This window comes from Amphibalanus amphitrite, unplaced genomic scaffold (assembly GCF_019059575.1).
Source record: "Amphibalanus amphitrite isolate SeventyFive unplaced genomic scaffold, NRLGWU_Aamphi_draft 000946F_arrow, whole genome shotgun sequence".
Lineage (NCBI taxonomy): Eukaryota > Metazoa > Arthropoda > Thecostraca > Balanomorpha > Balanidae > Amphibalanus > Amphibalanus amphitrite.
Genome location: NW_024882440.1, coordinates 183015 through 197663, shown reverse-complemented (window position 1 = coordinate 197663; position 14649 = coordinate 183015). Strand labels below are relative to the sequence as shown.

The window sequence follows — 14649 nt, the reverse complement described above, 5'->3', positions numbered from 1 at the left end:
ACTTAATATTCATATTGCTTCCCTACCTAAATTTAGTATTTAATCAACTCCGTCTCTATAGGATTTGGAAATACCATAGACTACTCCATGTACTTACCTAGTATACAGTATAATTTATGGCAACACTTATCTTGCACCGTCAAAAGAAAAAACTAGTAGCCACAGATTGGCCATTTTCTTTTCGCTCAGGAATTCGGTTTTCCTGTAATTGCTTCATGCTTACGTTGTATTTAGCCCGTAATCCATCCAAATCTTCTTCATTGAAACTCACGAACTCTCAGACAGAAATATATTCACTAGAAAAGCGCACCCTTCAAAACAGAGCACACACTTCTAGCCTTTTGAATAGACCAATAAGCCGAGGAGCACTCGAACGTTCGACCAATGCTTTCCTGAAGCGATGGACTTCAGCGAGAGCCATACTCGCCGCTCACAAAAAGCAGACGAGTGTCCTCCAGCTAGTGGCGCAGTGTCCAAAAAACATGCTGACATCAATGCGGGGGTCGATGCGCGTCGGTAGCTCTTTTGCGGAAGACGAGCGTCATCACTGTAGGCCGGCAGACATTACCGAAAACATGCGCCCGCTGCCCAGCATGAATGCCAATGGGAAATGACGCAGCGCGTTTACCACTCACGCTGCAGGCGAGAGAATCAGCTATGGTATTGCTCAGAATGGTGGGAGAGATGAAATAACAAACACGAACTATGGTATGCGCACCATGCATTATTACGATTCACATAGTTATCGCCTCTTAGCTTGGCAATATTCGCAACTGATGGAGCCGGTAACTGAAATAATTCACAACCACTCATGTCTCTCCAGGTTTGAAACAAAAACATTCACTGAATTAAATTAAATGCAAAACTACAGCACAAACGCCTCCTACTATAGTCAGCTACCATCCCGCCCCTACGTATACTTTGAGTGACACCGTCTGGCATGCGCGGCGTGCCGCAGGTCTCCACGGGCCAGGGCACGCTCTCCCAGCTGGTGAACATGACGGTGGTGCAGCCGGCGGCCAGGATACTGGGCGCCGAGGTGCACAGGATCGAGGAGGGATCCGACGTCACCATCCTCTGCGTAATTGACCAGGTGAGACAAGAGGCGACCCGACCTAACCTGACCTGTTGTGACATCATCTGACCAGAAACGATCTGCATCAGAACTGAACTAACTCGCTTCTAGCTGATCCGATTTGACCCAGCCTGAAGCGACACGGTCGTTGGGATTAACAATAAGCATGCTTGCTTTAGGGAATGCTATGATGATACTTGGACTCGCGTTTCACGCCGATTTTCATCGCATTGAATATTGATTGAGCGATGTTATGAACATCATCAGAGTTCAGTATCCCATCACAGATTATGTCGTCGTCTTCATGATAACGACTTTTTTGTTCTTGTGGCATTGTGTGTGTGCTCCGGGGCCCAATACCAATTGTCTCATTTAGAAGTTACATAGTGCTTGGAATTGCATGCAGCTGGCATAGCGATATCACGGTCAAATGTTAACGTTCATTAAAAACGGTCTGGTCTGTTGGTGAAATATATAACAACGTATTTCAGAGTAAAAGGAGTGTCAACGTGCAGAAAGTTATTTTTTATCACGAACAAAAGTCCCGGAATTCTGTTTTTATCCAGTATCGGCAGGCATAGATATAATTTTCCGTTCTAACCACGTATGTCTGCCGTGCAGGCCGTGTCGGACGTGGGAGCCATTCAGTGGTGGCGCGACAACCGATCCCTGGCAGACTCCGAGCGCGTCAGTCTCCAGTCGTCGACCAGTCCGACGCCGGCGCGCAGTCCGCGGTCACAGCTGCACGTGCGGCGCGCTACGTTCCTCGACAGTGGCCTGTACACGTGCGGCGGTCCGCACGTTCAGGCTGACTCGGTCCAGGTCATGGTCACAGAAGGTAGGTCAGTGCCGAAGGCGACTCAAGTTTTGTGGTATTGCCGCAACATTGTGCCTTTTGCATTTACTCGTACACCCCTACATAAAAGTTGCATGCATTCAAACAGCATTTCTTGTTCGCACTAGGAAAACAAATGGCTATGAAAACAAAGACATTTATCAGGACTTGCTGTTGGCTGTTGTTTTATCTAAATAGCGCATTAAAGACAGTGCTGACATTCATTCAGACAACTTAGTTAGAAACTGCTCATCGCACAAAGCGTAAAAATCGAATGGTTTCATGCTGTTGGCCTCGCCTGGTCGTAAGATGCTACAAACTTTTCCCGATAGTACCAGCATGACACTTTGGGCTGCTGAGAGAGAATTTACTCCGAAAGAGTCGGTCTCGGCCGGCGGGAGAGCGGTCTGTAACTCGGTCCGCTGACAGAAACAGCTCAGCGCTGGACATTACTGCGTGTTTCGGCACCTAACCGCCGGCCCCGACCGGCCCCTGCCAGTCCGCCGTTCGACAAAAGTATCCGATAAGTTGTCCCCAGAGCACCCAGCCTAAGTGAGCGTTGATTAGAATATATGTCTGGCGCATGCTAGTGCTCCCTGCTAAATGTGTTTACGGCGCTTTTACGCCCCGTGTCCCCAGGCAGTGTTGCTGAAGCAAAAATGCACCAAATGTTTCTATTTCTATTGAGCGAGATTGCTCTAGTGGCCTTGTAAACGGCGACTGGTGTTGATGACAATATCATGAGCCCCGGTTCGGGTTCCAGCCCAAGTCTGGCAGGAATGACAGCGGTCTCGAGCCGGCTTAGCCTCAGCAAGGAGGAACTTCATAGTTAATTGGCTACAATGTTACACTTTATGTCAGCTAATAAAACGTCCAGCGAAAGCTCGGCACTCCTTTAAAAATTTGAGACATTGTTTTATTTTTTCTGCATGTTTCCATATGACTATACGAGTAGATGCAACATGGTGAATTATGATAACGCCTTGAAACTTCAAACATCTTTTTCTGCTCTTCTTTGAAATTCACCCAAAACAAACACAACTAGTGTAACTAACAGCCAAAATATTGACCTAGCTGACTTCCTCTCCGCAACCTCTCACCATCCAATCACCGAAGTTGCGAATCTGCGGCAGCTGCCGCTGTCGATAGCCGGCCGCGTTTCGGCGCTAACCGCGGCCGTCTGGTATAAAAGGATGATAAATCGAGCACGGCAGGCAGTCGGTCGGCCGCCGCCGGCACAACTGATGGCGAAACGCACCTTCCGGCGATGGCGCACGGCGATAACGGGCGATGGTGTGAGGACGTTATCGACCGGATCCCGGAGATGGTGCGGCGCGGATCCTGACGGTGGATTATCGCAGGATCCCTGCGGTGAAGGACATTATCCGCAGCCAGATTTCTGTGGTGTTTAGGATATTGTCGGTCGGATCCCTGCGGTGTAAAGATGGTATCGGTAGCATCCATGCGGTGTATGGGATGTTATTGACCACATCTTGGCGGCGTGACATGTCATCACCCATGATCCTATGCTGTGGAAGGTTGTTTTGGGTGCCGGAAGCAGCGGCTGACTTTCTGTTATCCATATTTTTATCCTAATAAATTTCCGACTCATTTCGCCGATTCGAACTATTTGCTATAATTGGAACTCTCATTCTTCTAATTATTATGTTGAATAATTGTTTTAATTCATCTTGAAAGCTGACGGACTTGAACATAATGAAATGATACAAAATTTGTAATCAAATAATTTGTTTTGTGGAAATGTCCTTGACATGAGATGAGCAGACGAGTTTCCTCTCCAGTATCCGGCCGCCATCACGGCGCTGGCGTCAATGAACCTGTCTCGAGTAGCTCATTAACGCGGGATCCAGGCTGTCAAATTAAAAGTCGGTCGGGTCGCGCTCCCGGTTAAGTCAAAGTGGAGCGGCCTACTCGCTGATGAAGCCGATTATTGACTCCGCTAGAGATAGGCATAAAAATTGCAAACTAGGGGACTTTGTTTCCGATTTTATTTGTTTGATATTCTAGACAGGAAAATCGCACCACTTTGCGTTTTTAGCATCTGGTTTTATCGTGAATGGATCAATTTGTCAGGATAGAGAGAAGCTACTTGGAATTCTTGTCAGCTCTTTAGGGGCCGCTTGGGAGAACTAGCGTTGAGTTCGCAGGGCTGCAACGGGAGCCCAAACGATGTCGGGCAAACGTTTGTCTGAGTGGCAAAAAGACATGTTTGCTTGTAGGCAATGTTAAAATTGTTTCTGCCTCTCAAATTGAATTGCAGTTTTTGTTACCTATTGGCCTGGATATGAATGTTTAACCATTCCATTAAACACTAGGGTCATGTCCAGATCTCTCTTCTCTCTCTCTCTCTCTCTCTCTCTCTCTTCTTCTCTCTCTCTCTCTCTCTCTCTCTCTCTCTCTCTCTCTCTCTCCCTCTTCTCTCTCTCTTCTTCTCTCCTCTCCTCTCTCTCTCTCTCTCTCCTCTCTCTCTCTCTCTTCTCTCCTCTCTCTCTCTCTCTCTCTTCTCTCTCTCTCTCTCTCTTCTCTCTTTCTCTCTCTTTCTCTCTCTCTTCTCTCTCTCCTCTCTCTCTCTCTCTCTCTCTCTCTCTCTCTCCTCTCTCTCTCTCTCTTCACAGCAGCATATCTGGTTTCGTCATCTTATATAAATCACACTTGTGGCCTGGGATAATAAAATAGCTTCTGTGTCGCCTCTAACATGCAACCCTGACTTCGAGGCAGAATAACACTACCTACCCCATCCAATAACCCACTTTGAGGAATGTAATGCCAAACCCTTAATCGAATCTGTTAATTTTGGGTCTACTTTTAGGTCAAGCCTGGTCACTGACTTGTGACAAGACGATTGTGTCACTTATGCTCTTTGCACGCTGCCAAACAGCTCACAGAAATGCTGTTGGCGTCCATCCATGTGTGCTGTGTACACGTATTTCGAAAGTTTCACAGTCAGTACTCAGTAAAAAGCTAACAAACTTCTAAGTCTGCGTAGCGATATATTATGATATCGAGCCTCATCGCACCCCCTTCCCTCCCCACCCACACCGATGATTCGGGGTCACGGGCCATCACCGAAAAGAAACGATTTGGTGACCAGCAGTCAACAACCTGTGACCACGAAACTTTCAAAGGACACAGCATTTATGGCACTAAAAAGCTAAAATCCAAACCCTCCTAAAAATCAAACGACAACCAAACCCCAGTGGCGGCGGAAGCAGGGGGGCAAGGGGGGCAGCTGCACCCTAAAGCTATGGAAAGGGGCGCGCCTCGAAAATCTGTAGAGGAGGCAGGAAGTTATAAGAGGTGCGGCGGCCATAAAGCTGAGCAGTGCGACACCGCAACTGATAAAGGCACTTGTGACACGAAGAGGGTGGCAATGACTTGGGAAAAGTATCTTTTGATATGCTGAAGAGTGGAGGGCATCCTTATCTGAAACAAAGGCAGATGCTGCCGACCCTGTCGAATATAATCTTGCCAGGCGATAAAGGCTAGGAGGGCGCAGCCACTCGCGAAGCGCGCCATGCGGAAGAGGGGCGCCTGCATGCGAAAGAGGGGCGCCTGTGTGTGGGACGAAAAAGAAACATGTATGGAGACGTCTTTGAAGGCGATAGCCTCCGAACGCCAACACGAACATATGAGGGCTTATAGCGTTGCAGGCTCCATGCGACAAAAAGGGGCGCCTGATGGCCGATATGCGAGAGGAAATTAGTTTGTGTAACATTTATCGGGGGTGGTTTGCCGTTTACAAAATATGAATGTTAAGGGAGGTCCGAGATTGGGACCTGTAAAATTGCACTGTCCGTATGGGCGGTTACACCCCTAGTGCTAGGGCGTATTTTGCGTTTTTTACTGGGGAGATGATTATGACCAGGAATAGCATTCTGCAAACTTTCTATGGGCGCCTGTATAGGGGCGAAACTGATTTTCCAGTGCAGAGACGGCCATCGGCATTGTGGGGCGGCATTCATTCCACTGGGGCGTCTGCCAGTGTTGAAGGGCGGTATTCATTTCAATGGGGCGCCCGTTGGTGTTGATTGGCGACATGTATCACCTGGGGCGCCTATCGGAGATTGGGGCGGCATTAATTTCACTGAACCGTGGAACTCTTTTCGATATGCCTTATTCGGAGAATCTTATGATATGGTGATGAGGTTGTTTCTAAACGAACATTATGAAGGTTACATTTACGCTATGGAATGTACAGTAGGTCTATTAAAAAAGTCCTCAGCACCAGTGGGCGCTGCCTTCGCTGAGCCGAACCCCGTATGCCTGTCCCGTATCGCGCCGGTATCAGGTCAGGTAGGGTCAGCGAGACCGCTCGGTCCGGCCCGCGGGCGGCGGACGGGCGGCCGGTAACGCTTTCCGCCAGCCAGCTGTAGAATCCAACAAACGAGACGGCCACCGCTCAGCGCAGCGAAACCGGTGTTAAAGAATGGCAGTAGATGTTCATTGTTCATGGCCACAATGATTATGAGATAGTCATTGTTAGCCCGTGCCCTACAGGAATGCCTAGACTCTCACGCCCTGTTGGAGGGGAAATGGGGATTTAGCATCATTCTTACAACTCAGCTTTGGGCATTTAAGTGGTATTCGAAGTAGCGTCGAAAGTAGCAAAAAGAAGAAAAATACTTCAGCCAATTTTAGATCGGTTCAGAGCAAAAGGTCATGTCACCAGAGGTCATCGATGGTAAAATTTTGCTTGGACAGGATGCGTTGTGCGCGCCGGTGCATTGGGTTTCCAATTTCCATGGAAACATCAACAGACTCGGAAGCTCGTAACGCTTGCGTGGAGCCGAATTCATATCAACCGCCGCTACAATGCATGGCAGCGCAGCGCAGCGTGCTGCAGCGCGGGGCCGTGAAACACCGCCCAGGGCTATCCATGTATCAGGGCAATCCAACCCACGTGATGGGCTCGGCCCCAGCGGAGCATGAGGCTCAGGACTCCCGCCCAGGCCCCCTGTCTCCCCTAATTCCTGTCATCCTTCCCACTCTGAAATCGACCGAAAGAGCCTAACCTAACACAACAAGCAGCTCGTTTACCGCTATGTCTGAATAAGATTGTCAGATTTAATTAAGGTCAACGGCTTAGCACGTAAATAACAGCAACTGCCACCATCGGTATTATGAGAAAACCAATTGCTTTTCCACAAACACTAAAAGTTTTAAGCTAAACCTGCATGAAATTAATTTTACCAGCCTCGTGTTCCTCCTATCAAAACGCTTCGAATGAATCAAAAGTTGATCTTTAAGCCTCACCGGCACAGGCCATTTTGCATCCTTCGACGGCACAAGGGGGGGGGGGGGGGTTGCACGCCCCCCCTCGCGCTTGGCCCCTGATTGAGCTAGAGCTTCACGGAAAAAACGAGCGTGCTGCCGTCACGAGAGAAAGCCGATGATACCCAATTTTAAGGTCCTAGGTCATCGGGTGACCTTCCAGGTCAGGTCAATGACCCGAAAATCGGGAAAATGGGGACCTGTTAGAAAGTCGTAAAGTGTGGCTGCTATGGGGTTTTCCGGGGTGCTGATCACGAATATCGTGCTAGTTTTGATCAGAGATGATGTCTTAAAGCATTTAGACCAGGTCGGGTCAGGTCAGGTCAGGTCAACCGGTAGGGGTCACGACGGGCATTCGTAATACCTGTCATCCGCCTCTGACAGCTTTGTAACATGTTACGAAGGCACCAAAACTAGCTTCGTAAATGTTCAAATGGTTGCTAAATTCGAATTCAGCTCCAAAAACTGGCATAGAAACATGTAAAACTCGAAAAAGTGAACCGAGGTCACCAAAGGTCAATGACCTGACCTGACCTTCAGGTGATCTTTACACCCACCCTAATGCATCGGAGCAACATCAAATCACATGTTTGAACGCTTGAAACCACGAAAAGCTTGCAAACGCGCGGCTAATGCGAGCCGACATACGCCGAATCGCGATTCCGGCCAAACATAGTCTCGGAAAAGAGGTCACAGGTCAAAGGTCATTTGGGTCAGGGTCATGAAATTTTCAGGGTAGGTGTAAGATTGATCAATGCGAGGGTACTGAAAGTTTCGTCGCGATCGGCCGCTTTTTTGCGAGTTATTCGCGAAAAACCTTGGAGGGGGGTTGCATCAACCCTCCCTCCCTCCCTGTGCCGGCGAGGGAGGTCATTTGAAGAATTTGGCCTATGTTCAAAGACATGCCTATGTTAAAAGACATGACCTGACCAGAAATGGTCATGATGGATAGCAGGATATTAGATCCGTATCGTGAAACTTTACTAACACTTTAGATGATTTCATAACTTAAGCATGTCTATCAAAAATATTTATTACATGGCTCATGTGTAAGCTGGGGTGTGATCATGCTTACGAGTACCTATGTTGAACGCAACTGATAATGTTCTGTTGGCCACAATTTCTATATTTAATTTATCCTCCCGGATTTCATATTTTATTAATGGCACCTTGACGATGTCGAGAAAAAAAAACGCTTAGAAGATTTAAAAGCCTGAGATACATTCAGTATAAGGAAGGGTCAAGTGTGCTAGATTCCTTCCGTCTCGCTATCCTCAGGAAAACAATCCGCATCGCCCCTAGTCTTCATGCTTCCCTCTCTGGACTGGAGGTCACCCCACCAGCCAACCTGTAGTTGATGTCGGTTCCATTCCAAGACACATAACCCTCTTCGGGTGACCGTTGGGGAGACGGCTGGACCGCCCGACAGGGCAATCGTCCCACGGGAACGGTCACGCTTCCGGAGTCCGCAGATCACTGTCGCTGGCTCGCACAACCAAATTACTACACCAGAGCATAGTTATGTCATAGCTCTGCAAGGACCTTCTCAGGCCGAAAAAGATGGCTCCCAACAAAACAAACAATTTTCTCATTCAGTATTGTATCTCATCAGGCACCACATGTTTTCAGAGTGTTTATTATGCGTTCCGTCCAAAAAAAGCGCAGTTCAACTTTCTCCCATTGACTTTAGCGATCTCAAAATTGACCCGACCTTTCTGTCAGCAATGTCAAACTTGCAAAGTAAACGTTTCAAATACATATACTGTTGCCCATTGAAATCACTGAAGGTTCTAAAGCGATCGGTTAGTCGATGTATTTAGATATGATGAGCACAGGAACTTTCCTTGAGGTAAGGTCACTTGACGTGACCTGGTGTTATGACCTTGAATTGAAAGACTTGGGCGGGAAAATGGATCATTTGAAATCTTAAAATGTTAGATTTTAACAATAATTGCAAACACTATCCCGGCCAAATAGTGAGTGAGAAGGGAGCGATTCCCCATCCCATGTTTAGCTCCTATAATTGAGCTAATTGCTAGAGCCTCGCGGAAAAAAAAACGAGCGCTTGTGTCGTTACGTGACGCAGCGACTGTCACCCCATTTTAAAATATCAGTGACCTCTTAGGGCAGGTCAAGGGCCCCAAGGCATTGGATCGGTTTTTGGTGAATAACTTCGCAAAAAAAGGTCGCATTATCGTCATTTCGATACAATCGTGTTTTCTGTTCAGTGTTCTCAGACGCGTCGATTTATATGCTTTTTGCTTAGGTGAAGCAATTTAGGATGTTTAGGTCAATGTCATGTTAGGGCAACACAGGTCACGAAGCTGTTGAAAGGAGGACACGCTGCGTAACATTTGATTCGGTAAGTCTTGCAGAGTCCATTGATGGCTGTCCCGACTGGCTAGCTCATTTTGATCGGGAGTTTTTGACGAAGCACTCCTATTGACGAGCACTCCGATACGCAAGGTGAACAATGCAAAAGTGAAGCATTAAACCTTGCCAAGAATGTATGAAGTCACGATTTCATGTGCATGAGGTATAGTTTTAGCTCATTTCCGACGCCAAATTAACAGTTTCCATACTTTCCCATTATGCTTATATCATGACACTAAGTGCATTGTGGATTTGCATCATTTTATAACCGACAACCGTGCAGTTTACAGAGGTTAGACGTCATAGTTAAGTGACCTGACATGAAAACGTGGTTAAATGATCCGGCTTGAATCAAATGTAAGGCATATGAAATGTCAGCCTTCTATCATCAGTGTGCTTTGAGCTACCGCAAAAAAATGCATGGTGGCGGCATCCACCCCTTCTTCTCGGCTGGCGAGGGTTAAACCTCGCTTCGAATTATTGCAGATAATGATGCGACCGAAAACAAAGCATTTGTCTGTGTCTAGAACGGCCGCTGACTTGTTGGACAAGATCCCCAATCTTAATTTGCTAGATGGGAATAAAATACTCGGCATATGATACATATATACCCCTCGATTTGCCCTCGCGCAAAGTCAATTCTAATCATCACTGTCGCTTTTTTATCTGAGATGATGTCGCCACTAAACGGGTTGTTTTGTTTGCTTGCTTGCGTTGAATGGTCATTACGGATTATTGAAGGATTACGATATAATAGGAATGGGGCAAGGGAGGATATGCACTGCAGTGCAGGTGTTTAATTTAGATCTCAAAGGCATCGTTTCCGGCATCGTGCAGAGTCACTATCTTCCCCTCCTCTGCACTGCGGCATCTCTGCGCCCCACACACCGCGTCCTCGCTCCACGGCCGGCCGCCGCCAACTGACCCACTCGCCGGGCGCCGCGACCTGACCCGTGTTACTGCCGCGGCCTGCGCAATAGAGTCGGGGCTGGAATCCGGGGGTTCGGCCGGCCGGCCGCCTCTGGAGCGGGGGACTTTTTTAGTAGACCTTGTACCTAACTATTTCTCGTTACATAAAAACTGTAATTCTGAACGTATTAACAGGTACCACACATTGTCAAACGTCTCTCCACTGTTTGTGTTACTACAACCGTGTATATGGTAAGGGGCGCCCAGCGGGAAGGGGCGCTTCAATATCGTTTGCACCCCTATCCTAGAATACCTTCCGCCGCCACTGCCAAACCCCAACACTACCGACCAAAACGCTGTAAAAGTACGAATAACACCAGATGAAAGCGGTTTAAGCCAACAACATCGAACTTTCGTGGTACTTAAAACCAGCCACGAGTTGCCAAAAACTTAACCGCTGTTTTGTGTTACAGAACTTCCAGAAGTTAGTTCTCTGTAAGTCGTCTAGATTCCCGCTAGCCATAGCACTGTTAGTGACTCGTTTTTTTTTCTGCCGCGGCAGGTGACAAGATTGCTGCTATCCAGAGGAGGGGCGGAGCAGGCTCGGTCTCCCGACCTCCGACCCTGCTGGTGTCGCTGCTGGCGGTGGTCCCCCTGCTCACCGCCAGTCCCGTGACCCGGTGATGGCCACCGGAAACACCCACTTCCGGTCCGACAGTGACCTGACCCAGCGGCGGCTGACCTGCCCAGAGGTCACACGGGGCGGGGCATGAACCGACAGGTCAGATACAGGTCATTTGGGATGTTGGGTACCTGATCTGACACTATACGGCTGGTCTGATGGAGACAAAAAGCTCCAGTTCCGGCCGAAAGTGCGGCGAGGAGTCTCACCGCTCGATGTGCTGGGCGTCGTGGGCTTACATACGTGTCATGTCTGAGTGCCGTGGTGACGTGCCAGACCTAGTTTTGACACACTGTGATACTAATCTTCGAGACCACTCACTGTAGCATGCGACGTGTATGTATGCTGCTCGTAGATCTTCAAATAGTGGCATTGTCGTGTGAGATGTACGTACTTATGAAGAGTGAATATTAACCCGCGCCGGGCCGGTGCTCGATTCCGCGCTGGGCCGGGGGAGGGGGGTGTCTGTACACCCCCTTCTTACTCCGCTCGTGGGCCACGTAGCGACACGCGGTAAGCGGCAATCGAAAGAACGTCCAAAATAAGGACAAAAATACTTCGGTCATTTTTAGGTCAGGTCAAAGGTCAGATCACCAGAGGTCACCAAAGGTAAAATGTTGACTATTTAAACATTTGGAAACTGCCCACGGCTATCTCGGGAACCAATAGAGCTACGGCGCCGCAGAAAAGCGCATTCGATAGCCCTTTTACAGACCTTTCTGAGAGATGTTCTCAGATTTGACGTCAGGTGAACGGTTTAGCCTCCAGAGGGCAAAAACTCCAAAAATAGCTGTTTTTACGAAAAGCGTTTTTTCGGCAATAACTTTTGACTCAAAAGAGTCATGGCATTACTTTTGCCAGCATCGTGTTCCTCTCGTTGAGACGCGTCGAATGAACTATAATTTGACCTTGAAAGGTCAACTTGCAAATTTGACCTCAGGTCAAGACCATGACCTGACCGGAAAAGGTCATGTTGCATGTCAGTCGATCCGCAACGTCGAGCCGAACACTTCTAGGGCGTTTTCAGCGCTCTAGCACGCCTCTATCAGAAGTTATTAGCGGAAAACTGTTAGATTCTGTTCGTGACCTGAGATAACCTCGGGGACATAACGAGGGGTCACAGTTGCCATTTTCCGGTTCAGTGTGTCAATTGTACCTACATCTCGATGTTTGAGAGTGTCTAGAATAGCGTTCGTGCAAAACAGACGCTTTTCAATTTTCTCCCATTGACTTATAATGGAGAGGCCGCAAAATTGACCTGACCTTAGGTCACCGATATCAAAATTCCGAGATACACATTTTATAGATAATGCTGCTCTAATCAATCGCTGAAAGTTTTAAGGCAATCGATCAGTCGGTGTAGCTATGACCAGCGTTCTTATTTTTTTCTGAGGTGAGGTCACTTGTCGTGACCTGGTGACCTGGCCTAAGGCGACCTGGATCTGAAATTTTTACAACATGTGTGAAAAAGATGCACGAACAGGTGTGCAAAAAACAGTGGCGCTCCGCGCCGCCGTTTTTGAGATATCTGCGAAAAACCACAGGGGGGGTGTTCAAACACCCCCCCCGGCCCGGCGCGGGTTAACTCTTGCTTATTTTACGACTGTGGATGTTTTACTATCAACAGGGATAAGGCAAGTACTTACAATAAGCTCAATACGGTCGCTACGTTATTTTCTTCCAATTATTTAACAAAAGATCTACCAATTATCATGGGTGTTTGCTAAAGCTATGTGCTGATCTTGCGTACAATAATCATAGTGACAATGTCATACAATGTTCAACTATACGAGGCCATCACCCTCGCCGCCGCTGGCGCCTCATACGCAGTTCACACAGCTGGAGCGGCGCGCGGCAGTCGTCCGTTCCACGTCCATACCAGCTGTCGTCCGGCCGGCTCAATTCCGCCAGACGAGAATACATTCTCGGCAAATCTGACCATAAAGCTCGCTCTGCTAGCGGCTGAACTCCTCCCAGTGGTGGTGCGTCTCCGCGCGACTCGTTCTGCCCCAGTGAGGTGGTCTATATTCCGGCCACGGGTAACGGCCGTGTAACCTCTGTCTCTAGCGGGTATGCGGTGTCTCGGGAAACGGCGGCGTGACGCGGCAGTGGTGATAACATCGCCGCGGAAATGGACAAGCTGACACGGATCGGGACGATTGTCGGCTCTCGCAGAGTCCGGGTCATGCCGGCTCGATCTGGTGACAATGAGTGGCGCAGCTGGACGTAATGAAACTCATCAGCGCCCCCGGCCGCTCCTCAGGCCGTCAGCCCGGCGCGGGACGGCTGCATTACGTTCTGTGTCGCGGGAGCTCCTCGCACGCATCGCTTGTGGTGATGTGTGGGATTGTTCGTGAGCGGGGCTGTTCCGTGCGTGTGTGATTGTTCCGTGCGTATGTGATTGTTCCGTGTGAGAGGAATTGCTCCGTACGTCAGCAGGGCCGCCAGTGACAAATGTGCGACTGCTAGCCGGCGAAGTTCTGCGCTGCTAAGATGTTACAGTGTTTCTGCGTCAGTGGAATGCTGAATGATTGCTGAAGTTATGGAAATGAATTTCGCTGTGGTCGTGTGGATTTGGTGCTCATATACTCAAATGAAGAATTAATTTAGTCCACGTCAGGTGTTCAATTTGAAGCTGCCCTGACTGAAATCCATTGGGAAGTCATGCTGCGTCTCTCAAAAGTAGGTAGCCGCACATCTGCTGTCGTCTTCTGGTATCCGGCTAGATTTGTTCCGCTTCGTGTGAAGAGCTCGTTTCACAGTTGAAAAACAGTCGGCTGAAATAATTTACGCCCGAAGATTGGCAGAGGTGCCTCTTCTAAGTTGATGGTAATTGGGTATGCTGACGGAAAACAAAAAGAGTTCCAAGCCGTAATAGTTCTGCCCTAAATTCGCATAGTTTGAGATGCGTTTCATTAACTATGCTAAACGTGTGAGGCAGGCAAGCTGTGAAAAAAACATTCTTCAGGACTGCAGATAAACGAATTAGATATATGCCAACTACTTATTTCTAACGTAATGGCGCCCATAATTTGCCTGGATTATTCGTTGCATTACTAATTAGGCTAAAGAAAGAAGAATGAGACGGCTCAGGCCTAGTGCCACCACACACGCCTGACTTATTGCGCTGATATGACAAGAAGATGGCCCAGGCCAGAGCACGTCAATGACAGCTCGGCAAACGGAAGCCGTGGTGCAATAATATTGGCAACAAGTGGTGAGGCTCTAATGCGTCGATCCTGTCAGTAAAGGCTTCTCCTCTGAAGATCTTTGGAGCACTGCTTTTACGATGAGGAATCATCAAGGCATGCATTGATCCCGTAGGCATGGGATTTAAATGTTCTATTCTTAAACAATTGTGTTGTTCTTTTTTTGTCTCAACAAGTTAATTTTTGCTAGAATAGAACACGTCAGTTTTGCATATTTTTCGTAAGAAAAATTGCAATAGTTCGTGGTTTTAAATCGTAAAAGCATTCTGAAATG

General features: G+C 48.2%; 1 protein-coding gene across 1 annotated transcript in view; it reads left to right on the top strand.

Moving 5' to 3' along the window:
* The window catches only part of LOC122368424 (hemicentin-2-like), a 43937-nt gene extending 30175 nt beyond the window's left edge, over positions 1 to 13762 (top strand). Inside the window, exons 4-6 of the mRNA XM_043342335.1 lie at positions 959 to 1093; positions 1697 to 1913; positions 11047 to 13762. Of these exons, the coding sequence (XP_043198270.1) occupies positions 959 to 1093; positions 1697 to 1913; positions 11047 to 11168 (474 nt within the window). The 3' untranslated portion in view covers positions 11169 to 13762. The remainder of the gene's footprint in view (positions 1 to 958; positions 1094 to 1696; positions 1914 to 11046) is intronic.
* The last annotated feature ends 887 nt before the right edge of the window (positions 13763 to 14649 follow it).